Source organism: Rhinatrema bivittatum, chromosome 8, assembly GCF_901001135.1.
Source record: "Rhinatrema bivittatum chromosome 8, aRhiBiv1.1, whole genome shotgun sequence".
Taxonomy (NCBI): domain Eukaryota; kingdom Metazoa; phylum Chordata; class Amphibia; order Gymnophiona; family Rhinatrematidae; genus Rhinatrema; species Rhinatrema bivittatum.
This window is the reverse complement of record NC_042622.1, coordinates 273,084,736-273,097,306: the sequence shown is the minus strand read 5'-3', so window position 1 is coordinate 273,097,306 and position 12,571 is coordinate 273,084,736. Positions and strand designations below refer to the sequence as shown.

The following is a 12,571-nucleotide window of genomic DNA, read 5'->3' as shown; positions in this document are numbered from 1 at the left end:
CAATCCAAACAAGGAACTCTAAATTCTCTTAAGACTCACTATAAATCTACTAAATTTGGCTGGGATTTCTGATCAACTATCATAAATTCCATATGGAGCAGATCTGAGCACTACAGTCACAACGGCCTTCCTGCCCAACAACCGTGCAGACATCCTATCAAATTGTCCACATCTCTGCGCGCATGCAACATAGCCTCAGCCCATCAATTCTTTCATTGCTGGGCCACATGGTTTCCATGATCCACATCACTCCTATGACCAGATAGCCATGAGAAAAACTCGGTGGATTTTAAAATTTCAGTGGCTCTAAGCCGTTCAACTGCTTTCGTCTCTGATCCATATCACCGATCCAGTACCAAATCCTCAGATGATCTTGGCCACTCTCATCCAACTTGGGTTGGAGAGCTCGTATCAACACCCTCCAAACCCAAAATGCGTCTACTCCACTCCATGAAAAGTCTCAGATCAACCTCCTGGAGCTTTGAGTCATGCATTATGCCCTTTATGCCTTCAAACACTACCTCTCACACAAAACTTTGTGGATACAGACAGACGACATTGTTCGAGCACCACATTGCCACTAACAGGGACACACACAGGCTCTTATCTGCTCTGCCAGGAAGCCACGCAGTTCTGGTCCTGGGCCCTTGCATACTCCATGCATCTCCGGGCCACTTACATAGAAACATAGAAATGGCGGCAGAAGAACAAATGGCCCATCCAGTCTGCCCTGCAAGCATTTTTCTCATACTTATCTGTTACTCTGACCGCTGTGGTCAGGGCCCTTATTGGTAACTTTTTTGTTCTATTTTCCTTCCATCCCCGCCATTGATGTAGAGAGCAGTGCTGGAGCTGCATCAAAGTGAAGTATCAAGCCTAATTGGTTAGGGGTAGTAATTGCCGCAATAAGCAAGCTACTCCCACACTTATTTACTTACCCAGACTATGCAATTCAGTCCTTGTTGATAGTTGTCTGACTGTAAATCCTCTTACCTTCATTTCCCCCTGCCATTGAAGCAGAGAGCTATGCTGGATATGCATTGAAAGCGAAGTATCAGGCTTATTTGGTTTGGGATAGTAACCGCCGCAACAAGCAAGCTACTCCCACGCTTATTTGTGAATGTAAATCCTTTTTCTCACATTTCCTCTTGCCATTGAAGCATAGAGCAATGTTGGAGTCGCATTAACCGTGTGTATGGTTATTGAGTAAAGGTATTAATCACCAGGTAGTAGCCGACATTCCCGCAAGCCACCCCCATGCCTCTTCTCTTCATTCACATCCTCAAGACTTTATGGATCCATAGTGTTTATCCCATGCCCCTTTAAATCCTTCACACTTATCTAACATGCATACTGAACATACTAACAGACCATCTCAATCGATGTCTCCATTCCCACAAGTGGTCTCTGAATCCATGTGTAGCGAGCAAAGTCTTCTAGTGCTGAGGTCAACCAACCATCGACCTCTTACGTCAGAATCGAACCACAGAGTGGACAGATTCTGCTCCCTACAAAAGCATCGAAATGCGTTAGCCATGGGCGCCTTTGTTTGCCCCTTCCAATACCGCTCATAGCCAAAACTCTCATGAAGCTACTGCAGGACAGATTTTCAATGATTCTCATAATCCCATACTGGCCTCGACAAGTATGCTTCCCCATACTTCTCAACCTATCACTCCAGGAATCAATTCGCCTGCCCACAGGTCAGCCTCATAACACAGACTCACTGATATTCTCTGGTACTGGTAGCTTCACGAAAACCTTCTACACGTAAATCTTACCATTCGAAATCGGCAAGATTTACCAAATGGCGTGCACAAAAAGGTATTGGCCCCTTTTTCCTGCCCCATTCCATCTCTATTAGGCTATCTAGGATACCTTTCAGATTCTGGTCCCCAGACACCCTCCGCATGGGTACACCTCAGGTCCATCTCAGAGTACCACCAGGGAGTAGGGGATGCCCTGTTAATGGCTCAACCCCTTATGAATTGGCTTAAGTGTTTTCTACAACTTAAGCCTCCTCTACGATCACTGGTTAGGGAATGGGGCCTAAATGTAGTGCTTACAAGGCTCATGCGTTCCCCGTTCGAGCCTTTGCATTCCTATAACATTAAAATTCTAACATGGAAAATTCTTTTCCTTGTAGTCATCACCGCTGCTAAAAGGGTCAGTGAGCTACAAGCCCTTGTTACATACTCACCCGACACTAGGTTCCTCCATGACCGAGTGGTCCTCCATACTCACCCTAAATTTCTTCCTGAGGTGGACACAGCCTCTCCCCTTACTCAGTCTATAGTCTGCCCACTCTTTCCCAAGGCCTCACTCTCACCAGGGCGAGAGGGGTTTGCTCACCTTGGACTGTAAGCGTGCACTTTCATTCTATCTAGAAGGCACTGCACTCCATAGGAAATCCACCCACCTTTTTCCTTCTTTGACAAAGACAAGCTGCGAATGCCAGTGGGAAGCAAACTCTCTCCAACTGGAGAGCAGACTGTATCGAATTCTGCTACGAGGAAGCAGGCCTTCCTCTCCAGGGGTGAGTGAGTGCAGGCACATTTTGTAAGGGCCATGGCAACATCGGTAGCACACTATCGTTCAGTACCAATTGCCGACATCTGCTAGGCTGCGACATGGAGCGCTCTCACACATTCGCAGCCCTCTACTGCTTAGATAAGGAAGTCCGTCAAGACTCTGCCTTTGGCCAATCTATCTTGCAAAACTTTGGTCCAGTAAAATCCCCAACCACCTGCTGTGATTTCAGGCTGCCTCATCATTGCCAATAGCATCCCAATTATTGTGCCTGCTGCACGAGATGTCTGCTATTGGCCTGTTGTAATATGAGTCAGCCTGTAGCTTGCTAATCACCCACATGTGAGGACTATCATCCTGCTTGTCCTGGGAGAAAGCAGTTGCTTACCTGTAACAGGTGTTCTCCCAGGCCAGCAGGATGATGTCCTCACGAAAGCCACCCGTCACCCCGCGGAGTTGGGTCCGCTTATGTTTATTTTATTTTTTCACTCGCGCTTTTTGCTACAAACAAGACTGAAGGGAGACCCCTGTGGACACAGGGATCATGGCAGGCTCAGTGTGCCAAAAGTGTTCTGTAACAGGGCTCCGCCTGATGACGTCACCCATAGCTGAGGACTACATCCTGCTGTCCTGGGAGAACACCTGTTAAGGCAAGCAACTCTGCTATTTTCTCAAGGGCCAGCAGGCCCCTAAAGCACAATCTGCTTCTTGGATGGAAGTGATTGCAGTGGCACCAGAGGATATTTGGAAGACAATAGTATGCGTCATCCCTGCATTCCTTTATGAAACACTACATATTACATGTTTTTGCTAAGGAGGACACAGCTTTTAGAGCTGGAGTTCACAGGGCAGTCCTTAGTTCCTCCCTCCCTTCTTAGTGTGGGGCTTTGGTACTTCCCACCTGGAAGGACTGGACTGGTGTAGCAGGATGAAATGGAAGGGTAAATTTTTGCCTGTTAATTTTCTTTCCATGAATCCTGCTACACCAGTCCAGGACCTTCCTGGGAAGTTGGGCCTCTTTGTTTCCTAGAAGTTGCATCGATTGATTTTTCTGTCTAGGGCACAGGTCTGTTTGTCTTGTCTTCCTTCTGTCCTTTTACATTTAGGGACAGGTAGCTAGAGGAAGATTTCCTCCCCAAACGTGCTCTGCCATGAGAATTCTGCACCACCTCTATGTAGTGGCTTTGAGATCATGTGAAAAGCTAGTGCAATCTGCTGGGAAAGGGGGACCCCTTTTACTGTACATGGGTAGCACTGGGAATTCCTAGCTACTGGAGTTAGTTATGGACTATGAAAAATATATCAGATAAATGTATTTGAAGGCCAGATATAAGGATGGTGCGGAAATAATAAGAAACAGAACACTAAGAATCCTACAGGGTAATTATACAACTCTCTGTTCACATTTTGTTTCACATTCCAAAAAAATTTGTATTTAAAAAATAAAGCATAATGGCAAGTATTTAATGAGTCATTGCATTTGTGCCAGATTTTAGGCTTTTACAAAAGCTTGTGTAGTTTTCACTATCATGCAACACACATGCAGACAGATCCACACAGATTCCTTAAGGCATTTTCTTACCGCTTTTTTTTTTTAAGCGGCAAATTCAGAACAAGACATAAAATTGGTGACAAGCAAAAATGTATATTGCTGCACTTGCACACACAGCTATATGGAAAAAAAAAATGGAACAAACAGGGATTTTGTCCCACTCCTTAAATCTGAGTGTTAAATTTGTGTTGGGTGTACTTCGATTTCACTCTTCCTCTTCCCAGGTCCCCTGCGTTCCATGGTGGAGGATCTGCAGTCAGAGGAATCAGATGATGATGACAGCTCTTCGGGAGAAGAGGCAAGAGTGAAAACCAATCCAGTCAGCAGAGATGCTAGGTAACTGTACAAACTCATCCCGCTGTAAGCACCCGTGATCTGAGAGTCCAGTAAGGCTCTTGTAAATGAACAATTAGACTAGTATTAAGTGCAGCAAGCGGAGCACTTGTCCATTAGCCCTGAACTGATTCACATAAACTAATGCATCATATAAACTGGATGTCATCAGATCTCTGAAGCTGAGCAGGGTAGAGCTGGCCCAACATGATTTTAACCTGAGATCTGAGCAAGGAGTCAAACAGCTATTCTAAAGCATTAATCAAAGTTTTCCTTCTCTGTACTGATATTGAGTCATGACAGCACTTTAATTAGTGAGCCAAGGCAGTCAGTGTAACCACAGGCAGCTAATCTAAAGAGATTATTTTTTCCCAGGTTTTTCCTCTGTAGTGATCCTTAATCTCCCAGTTCCTTTTTTTTATTTCAGATTGAGCCTCAGTGACAGTGAGAGTGACAGCAGCGAAGATTCCTGTCAGCCTAGTCGAGAGCCACCTCTGCCTCCAAAAGTGCCCCTGGCAAACAACAAGGTGCAGCATCTGCAGGAAAAATTTCAGTTTTCTTGTCCTTGTAACAGAGTCTTCCTTGTTGGGTGACTGGAGGACTCAAGGCACTAGGTTATAGAGCCTTTTTACTTCCAGGTCACAGATTCAAATCCAGCTCAGGTTACTAGTGACCAAATGTTGGTCTCCCTAAAGCCAAACTGGCACTTTCATTCTCAACAGAGATGCCAAAGATTAATGAGGCATAGGGGTTGAATTTTATGGTCTGGGTTGAGGCACTCTGGCAGGCCAGTGTGAGAACGTTCACTGCTGCTGCCCATGTTATACCTGTTTTGTGGTGGAGCAAATTCTCATGTGCATAACCAAGAAACATCAGTCGTGGTTGATATATAGAGGTAAGGAATCGGTGAGACTAAATGGTGACCAGAGCTGGAGGGATGCTAAGGTGCATAGGGAGAGGTATAACCAGTAGAAAAAGGATGTCTATAATACCTGTCTATAAGCCGTGGGTGAGACCTTACCTAGAATATTGTTTGTTATTTATTTATAAGCTTTTATATACCGAGGTTTAGCTAGCGGCCTTCACTCCGGTTTACAGGTAGAACAACACCTTACAAGTTGAGAAACAACTGATATAACATATTACAAGTTAAGGAACAGCAGGTAAAACAGTGTAACAGGTAAGGTAATAAATATAGTCGGGTTGTGACACCGGAAGCAAGTTGTTTATAGCCAACTTCATGAATCGATGCAAAGTAAAAAACTAACATTATATATCCAACATTTAAATAGTAGTAAAGAGTTTACAGTCATCAGTCTTATAATTATCAGTAAACTTATTTAACTGTCTTGGGTTATTTATGGTGTGTGTATTTAACCGATTCCATCTTTGAAGGCTTGCCTGAAGAGCCATGTTTTGAGTTCTTTTTTAAATGTTTTGGTGTTTTGTGAACTTAGGTCCTCTGGTAATGAATTCCAGAGTTTAAGTCCTGCTATGGAGATGGCTCTGTTTCTAACGTTGGATAGTTTGACGATTGAGATTGATGGTATGTCTAGTTGTAATTTGCTGGTGGTCCTTGTATTGCGTTGGGATCTGTGTTTCTGTATAATGTTTGGGGAAGTGCTTTCATTGTTGTATATTGTGTTGTGTAAGATGGTTAGGGTTTTGTATTCTATTCTTTTTTCTACAGATAACCAGCGAAGATTGTTTAGCACAGGGGTGATGTGGTCAGATTTTCTGACCAGTGAGGATTCTGGCTGAGGCGTTCTGCAGTAATTGGAGTGGTCGTAAGGTCGTTTTGGGCAGTCCTGTCAGAAGTGAGTTGCAATAGTCGAAGCTGGTGAATATAAGTGATTGTAAAACGGCTCTGAAATCGTGGTGGTACAGTAGTGGTTTTAGTTGTTTAAGGATTTGTAGTTTGTGGAAGCTTTCTTTGATTTTCATTGTGATGTGCCTTTTTGTAGTTGAGTTCTGGGTCTACCCATATTCCGAGGTCTTTCACGTTGTCCTTTAGTTTGATGTATGTGTTGTCGATTGTATGGAGTGGTTCATGTTTAATCCTGATTTTTTTTCTCTGTAGCCATATACAATTGGTCTTGTTCATGTTTAGACATAGCTTCATGTGGTTTAGCATGTTTCTTATGGTTTTTGAGGTAGGAGGCAGAGTTTCATTGTATCTTCGATGGTGGTAGTTACTGGTATAAATAATTGGATATCGTCTGCGTATATGTAGTATGTGACACCAAGAATTGTCAGGAGTTGGCAGAGGGGTAGTAGGTATATATTGAAGAGTGTGGCCAAAGGTGCGGACCCTTGGGGTACTCCGGTTTCAAGAGGAATGGCTTCTGAGGAGTGGTTGTTGATGTTGACTTTGAAGTATCTGTTTTTGAGGAAGGATGTAAACCAATCGAGAGTTTTGCCGTAGAGACCGATATTGGCTAGTCTGGAGATTCGGCTTTTGTGATCCACCGTGTCAGATGCAGCGGAGAGGTCTAGTAGTATGAGGATGTATCTTATGTTGTCAAATCCTCTTATTATAGTGTTTGATAGGTTGAGTAGTAGGGTTTCAGAGCTGTGATTTTTCCTGAAACCGTGTTGGGCAGGTTGTAAGATGTTGTTGGTTTCGAGATGTTCGTTGAGTTGCTTCAAGGCCGCTTTCTCCGTCATTTTAGCGAGGAGAGGTAGATTTGAGATTGGGCGGTAGTTTAAATCATCTGGATTGAGGTTCTTTTTTTTTTTATTATTGGTTTGATTGTTGCAGTTTTTAATTTGTCTGGTAGCTCACCTTTGAGAGATTTATTTATGATTGCCGCGGTGGTTGGAGCAATGGCTTGTGCTATTTCCTTTAGATCACGTGTTGGGATTGTGTCTAGCTCATGACGGGCTGGGTTGAGTTTTCTTAAAAGTTTCTCTGTTTCAGTATTGGATATTGGATTGAAATTAGACCATGGTATTATATGTTTGACGGTTATCTGGTCATCTAGGATAGTGGATTTATTGATGTTTCCTATTATTTTGCTGATTTTGTTTTTGAAAAACAGAGCAAGGTCTTGGGTTAAATTTTTGGTTTGTGATGTGGGATTGTTGTTTACTGTGTTGTATAGGGATTTGGAGTTGTTAGTGGAGTGTTTGATTTTTTTACTATAGTAGTCTTGTTTGGTGTTAATCATTTTTTTTATATGTAGTGAGTTGTGTGCAGTACCTTTCCAGTGTCAAGGGGCATTTATTTTTTTGCCATTCTTTTTCTTTTTTCCTTAGGGTGGATTTTGTCTCTCTTAGCTGAGTGTTGAACCAGGGGTTGTTTTTATCTCTTTTGTTCTTTATCTGGTTTTTTCTTTCCGGGTTTATGTTGTTGGCAGTGTCCGTTGACAGTTGGAACCATGATTGTATGGCGTTTATGTTGGAGAGATCCAGATTTATTAGTTGTTTTCAGAGTTCTTGCTGGAGAATGTTAGGTTGATATTTGGGGTGGTGGATATTTGAAGGAGAATGATTCGTTTGTTTTAGTCGTGTTGTTGTTTGCTTGTGTCTTGCAGTGTAGGAGATAGTGATTAGACCATGGGACTGGAGTATATGATATTGATGTATCTGAGAAAAGGTGGTTCGTGAATATCAGATCCAGTGTGTGACCCGCTTTGTGTGTTGGGTTGTTCACCTGTTGGTTGAGATTTAAAGTGGATAGCACATCAAGCGTGACTTGGCAGTTTTTTGAGATTGGGGAGTGGAATCCATGTGGAGGTTGAAATCTCCAAGTAAAATTATGGGTTTCTTCATACTGATGTTTGTTAAGAATTCTAAGAGAGGGGATATTTTGTTGTCCAGAAGTTTGGGAGGGGAGTATACTAAGCAAATTTGCAGATTTTCTGAGTCTAAGATGGTTACTTCATATTGTTGCGGGAGTGATTGTGGAATCGGTTTCGTTGTCAAATATTTTTTTATGATTAATAGTAATCCACCTCCTCTGCGGGATTTCCGGGGAATTGAGAATAGGTCGTATGCATTGTTGATTAGTTGGTTTGTGATTACATGGTCGGTATTTATAAACCAGGGTTCGGTTACAGCGATGAAGTCGGGGTTTTTTTTCTCTTGTATGTCTGATATGAGCATGAATTTTTTGGTTAGGGCCTGAGCGTTTATGAGGAAGAAATTGAGATCATGTTTTTTATAGATTTCTTGAGGGGGATATTGATCAGGTATCTGTGTCTTTTCAGAGGGCTTGTGTTGGGAGTTGAGGCCATCTTTGTATGAAATGGAGTTGGCGTTGTGTGTGGTTTTCTTTCAGCTTTCAGATTTGGGGGATTTATTTGTGTGCTGAAGTGGATGTGATGGAGTTACATCTGGTGGGTTTGTTCGTAAAGATTGGTATTATAGCTGACTTGAGGGAGTTAGCTAGTCTAGTTTCAGTCGGGTTGTGATTTCTTGATGTTTTCTAGTGGGACGCGCCAAGGGGCATGCCCCTTTGTTGTGCTCCTTAGGCGCGCGGCGCCAGAGGCGCGCCCGCTTTTCTTTTAAAGTGTTCGGGTCCCTCGTCGCTGCCTAGGGTGCGTTGGTGGGCGGGTTTCCAGTCTGGGATCCTTCCTCCTGCAGGCCAGGGGGCTGGCTTCCTGGCGCGGCCTAGCATGGAGGTAGGTCGGGTTGGTGCGTGCCGTGAGGGAGGGCCTGCCGTGGAAGTGGAGTCGGGGCCTGCTGGTATCGCGGTCGCATCTGGCGAGGGAGCTGGCCATGGTTGTGCTTACCGGGGAGGTGGCCAACTCTTTAATTCTGGAGGCTATACCTCTGAAACGATATATAAGGGATGACATAAACCAGAAAGAGGCTACCAACATGGTGCAGGATCTGCACCAAAAGCTATGAGAGATAAGACTTAAGGTCCTGAGTATATATACCTAAGAGGAGAGACTGAGTAATATTAGAGACATTCAAATTCCTCAGAAGGTATAAATACACAAGAAGCAGTCCTTTAGAGGATAGAATGCTTTAGAACAAGAGTTACAATATGAGGCTCAGACTTGGGAGCACCATCAGAAAATATGTTCATTGGAAGGGAGGGCGGATACATGGGATAGAGCCTCCCTTGGGAAGTGGTAGAGTCAAAAATGGTAATGATAAGCACAGTTAAAATAAATGAGGGGAAAGCCAAGATTAACTGGGATTTGTGGCATTGCACTGGGAAATTGGGCAGACTAGATGTGCCTAATGGGTATTACCTACTATCATATCGTGTGTGTGCGTGTGTATCTGGTGCTGCCTGTGCTCTTCTATGGATTTATGGGGAAATTGTTTTTTTCATAACCCATCTCATTGTGGGAAAACAGTTTCTGAGCTGGAAGAAGAATATTTTTTTCAGAAGGTGTAGTCTTGGCAACACTGAGGTTTAGATTCTGCAGCGTTCCTCTGAAATTGGACACAAGTCAACCAAATCGGCCCAGCATATAACTTCTGATGCCTAAACATTTGGAACTGTGTGTGATTTTTCAACCCTGTAACAGCTTCTGAGTAGGTTCCTGTGAATGGTCCAGAAACTTGGCTGCTGGCTCTGTTAAAAGTATCTTACAGGCTGATGTTCAGTGGAAGGCACCTTTTTGCCTGCACTTGAGCAGGCGTTTCCTGGGCCCAAAGCTTACTCCCAATGCAGCAAGAAGTTTTGCATGCAGAAAATGTGTGTTCCTTAATGGGAGTATTGCTTGGCGCCTTTGCATGGAAATCCCCGTGAAAACGAGAGTATTAAGTAGTACTACTTAATGCAGAGAAACTGCATCTGGCCACTGCACTCTCTTACAGGCTTCTGATTTTTCTTTTTAAGTGCCAGCAGCTGCTGCCACTTAACCAGATAGTTCCTGACATCTGGATAAGTGCTGGCGGCTGCTGGCACTTAACTGCACAAGTACTGATTATACAGGTAAGTGACGGCAGCCACCACTTAGCTGGATAAATACAGACTTGTCTATCTGATAGCAGGAAGCATCTGCCAGATAGGTTGACTTATCCTGCTATCTGGCGCTGGTCACTACCACTTATCTAGCTAAAAAGAAGTGACCTGCACCAGATAGGCTATCTGGCAGCTGCTTCCCGCTGCTAGCTAGATGGGTAAATCAGTATCTATCTGGCGGCTGCTTCCCGCTGCTAGCTAGATGGGTAAATCAGTATCTATCTGGCGGCTGCTTCCCGCTGCTAGCTAGATGGGTAAATCAGTATCTATCTGGCGGCTGCTTCCCACTGCTAGCCAGATGGGTAGGGTAAATCAGTATCTATCTGGCGGCTGCTTCCCACTGCTAGCCAGATGGGTAGGGTAAATCAGTATCTATCTGGCGGCTGCTTCCCACTGCTAGCCAGATGGGTAAATCAGTATCTATCTGGCGGCTGCTTCCCACTGCTAGCCAGATGGGTAAATCAGTATATATCTGGCGGCTGCTTCCCGCTGCTAGCTAGATGGGTAAATCAGTATCTATCTGGCGGCTGCTTCCCGCTGCTAACTAGATGGGTAAATCAGTATCTATCTGGCGGCTGCTTCCCGCTGCTAGCCAGATGGGTAAATCAGTATCTATCTGGCGGCTGCTTCCCACTGCTAGCCAGATGGGTAGGGTAAATCAGTATCTATCTGGCGGCTGCTTCCCACTGCTAGCCAGATGGGTAAATCAGTATCTATCTGGCGGCTGCTTCCCGCTGCTAGCCAGATGGGTAAATCAGTATCTATCTGGCGGCTGCTTCCCACTGCTAGCCAGATGGGTAGGGTAAATCAGTATCTATCTGGCGGCTGCTTCCCACTGCTAGCCAGATGGGTAAATCAGTATCTATCTGGCGGCTGCTTCCCGCTGCTAGCTAGATGGGTAAATCAGTATCTATCTGGCGGCTGCTTCCCGCTGCTAGCTAGATGGGTAAATCAGTATCTATCTGGCGGCTGCTTCCCGCTGCTAGCCAGATGGGTAAATCAGTATCTATCTGGCGGCTGCTTCCCGCTGCTAGCCAGATGGGTAAATCAGTATCTATCTGGCGGCTGCTTCCCACTGCGATGGGTAAATCAGTATCTATCTGGCGGCTGCTTCCCACTGCGATGGGTAAATCAGTATCTATCTGGCGGCTGCTTCCCACTGCTAGCCAGATGGGTAGGGTAAATCAGTATCTATCTGGCGGCTGCTTCCCACTGCTAGCCAGATGGGTAAATCAGTATCTATCTGGCGGCTGCTTCCCGCTGCTAGCCAGATGGGTAAATCAGTATCTATCTGGCGGCTGCTTCCCACTGCTAGCCAGATGGGTAAATCAGTATCTATCTGGCGGCTGCTTCCCACTGCTAGCCAGATGGGTAGGGTAAATCAGTATCTATCTGGCGGCTGCTTCCCACTGCTAGCCAGATGGGTAGGGTAAATCAGTATCTATCTGGCGGCTGCTTCCCGCTGCTAGCCAGATGGGTAAATCAGTATCTATCTGGCGGCTGCTTCCCACTGCTAGCCAGATGGGTAGGGTAAATCAGTATCTATCTGGCGGCTGCTTCCCACTGCTAGCCAGATGGGTAAATCAGTATCTATCTGGCGGCTGCTTCCCGCTGCTAGCCAGATGGGTAAATCAGTATCTATCTGGCGGCTGCTTCCCGCTGCTAGCCAGATGGGTAAATCAGTATCTATCTGGCGGCTGCTTCCCGCTGCTAGCCAGATGGGTAGGGTAAATCAGTATCTATCTGGCGGCTGCTTCCCACTGCTAGCCAGATGGGTAAATCAGTATCTATCTGGCGGCTGGCACTTATGGGATAGTCTGTCAGACAGTCCCCCCTCTCCTTTCCTGACTTAAAATGTGCGTTTGGCCTGTGCCGTACGCACATTTTAATGTTTTAGCGGGTTTAACTCCAAGCACGTACTTTATTGCATCAGCCTCTTTACGTGCTGAAAATAGTGATCAGACCAGAAACTGACTTAAACTTCGAAGTATTTCAGCAGTACTGTAAGGTAATTGGTGAAAAAGTGGTTTTGGGCTCTGGCTCTGTCCCACCTGGCACTTCCTGGTTGACTGTGTTGTTTTCTATGGATGAGACTTTCTTGTTGCTTCTTTACGGATGCTTCTGATGGAGCTCACATTACATTCTTCCTTAAGATCTCACTGGATTAGAAGCTGATTTTCAATGACTATGTCCGCAGAGCCATACAACCCATTGTAATTGTTGCAAAG

The 12,571-nt window shown here is 44.8% G+C and overlaps 1 protein-coding gene across 2 annotated transcripts in view; it reads left to right on the top strand.

The window, feature by feature from the left end:
- Positions 1-12,571, top strand: part of MLLT1 (MLLT1 super elongation complex subunit) — a 198,661-nt gene that overhangs the window by 159,449 nt on the left and 26,641 nt on the right. For both annotated transcript variants that reach the window (XM_029610916.1, XM_029610915.1), the window contains exons 8-9: positions 4,306-4,417; positions 4,842-4,941. In XM_029610916.1, the coding sequence (XP_029466776.1) occupies positions 4,306-4,417; positions 4,842-4,941 (212 nt within the window). The remainder of the gene's footprint in view (positions 1-4,305; positions 4,418-4,841; positions 4,942-12,571) is intronic.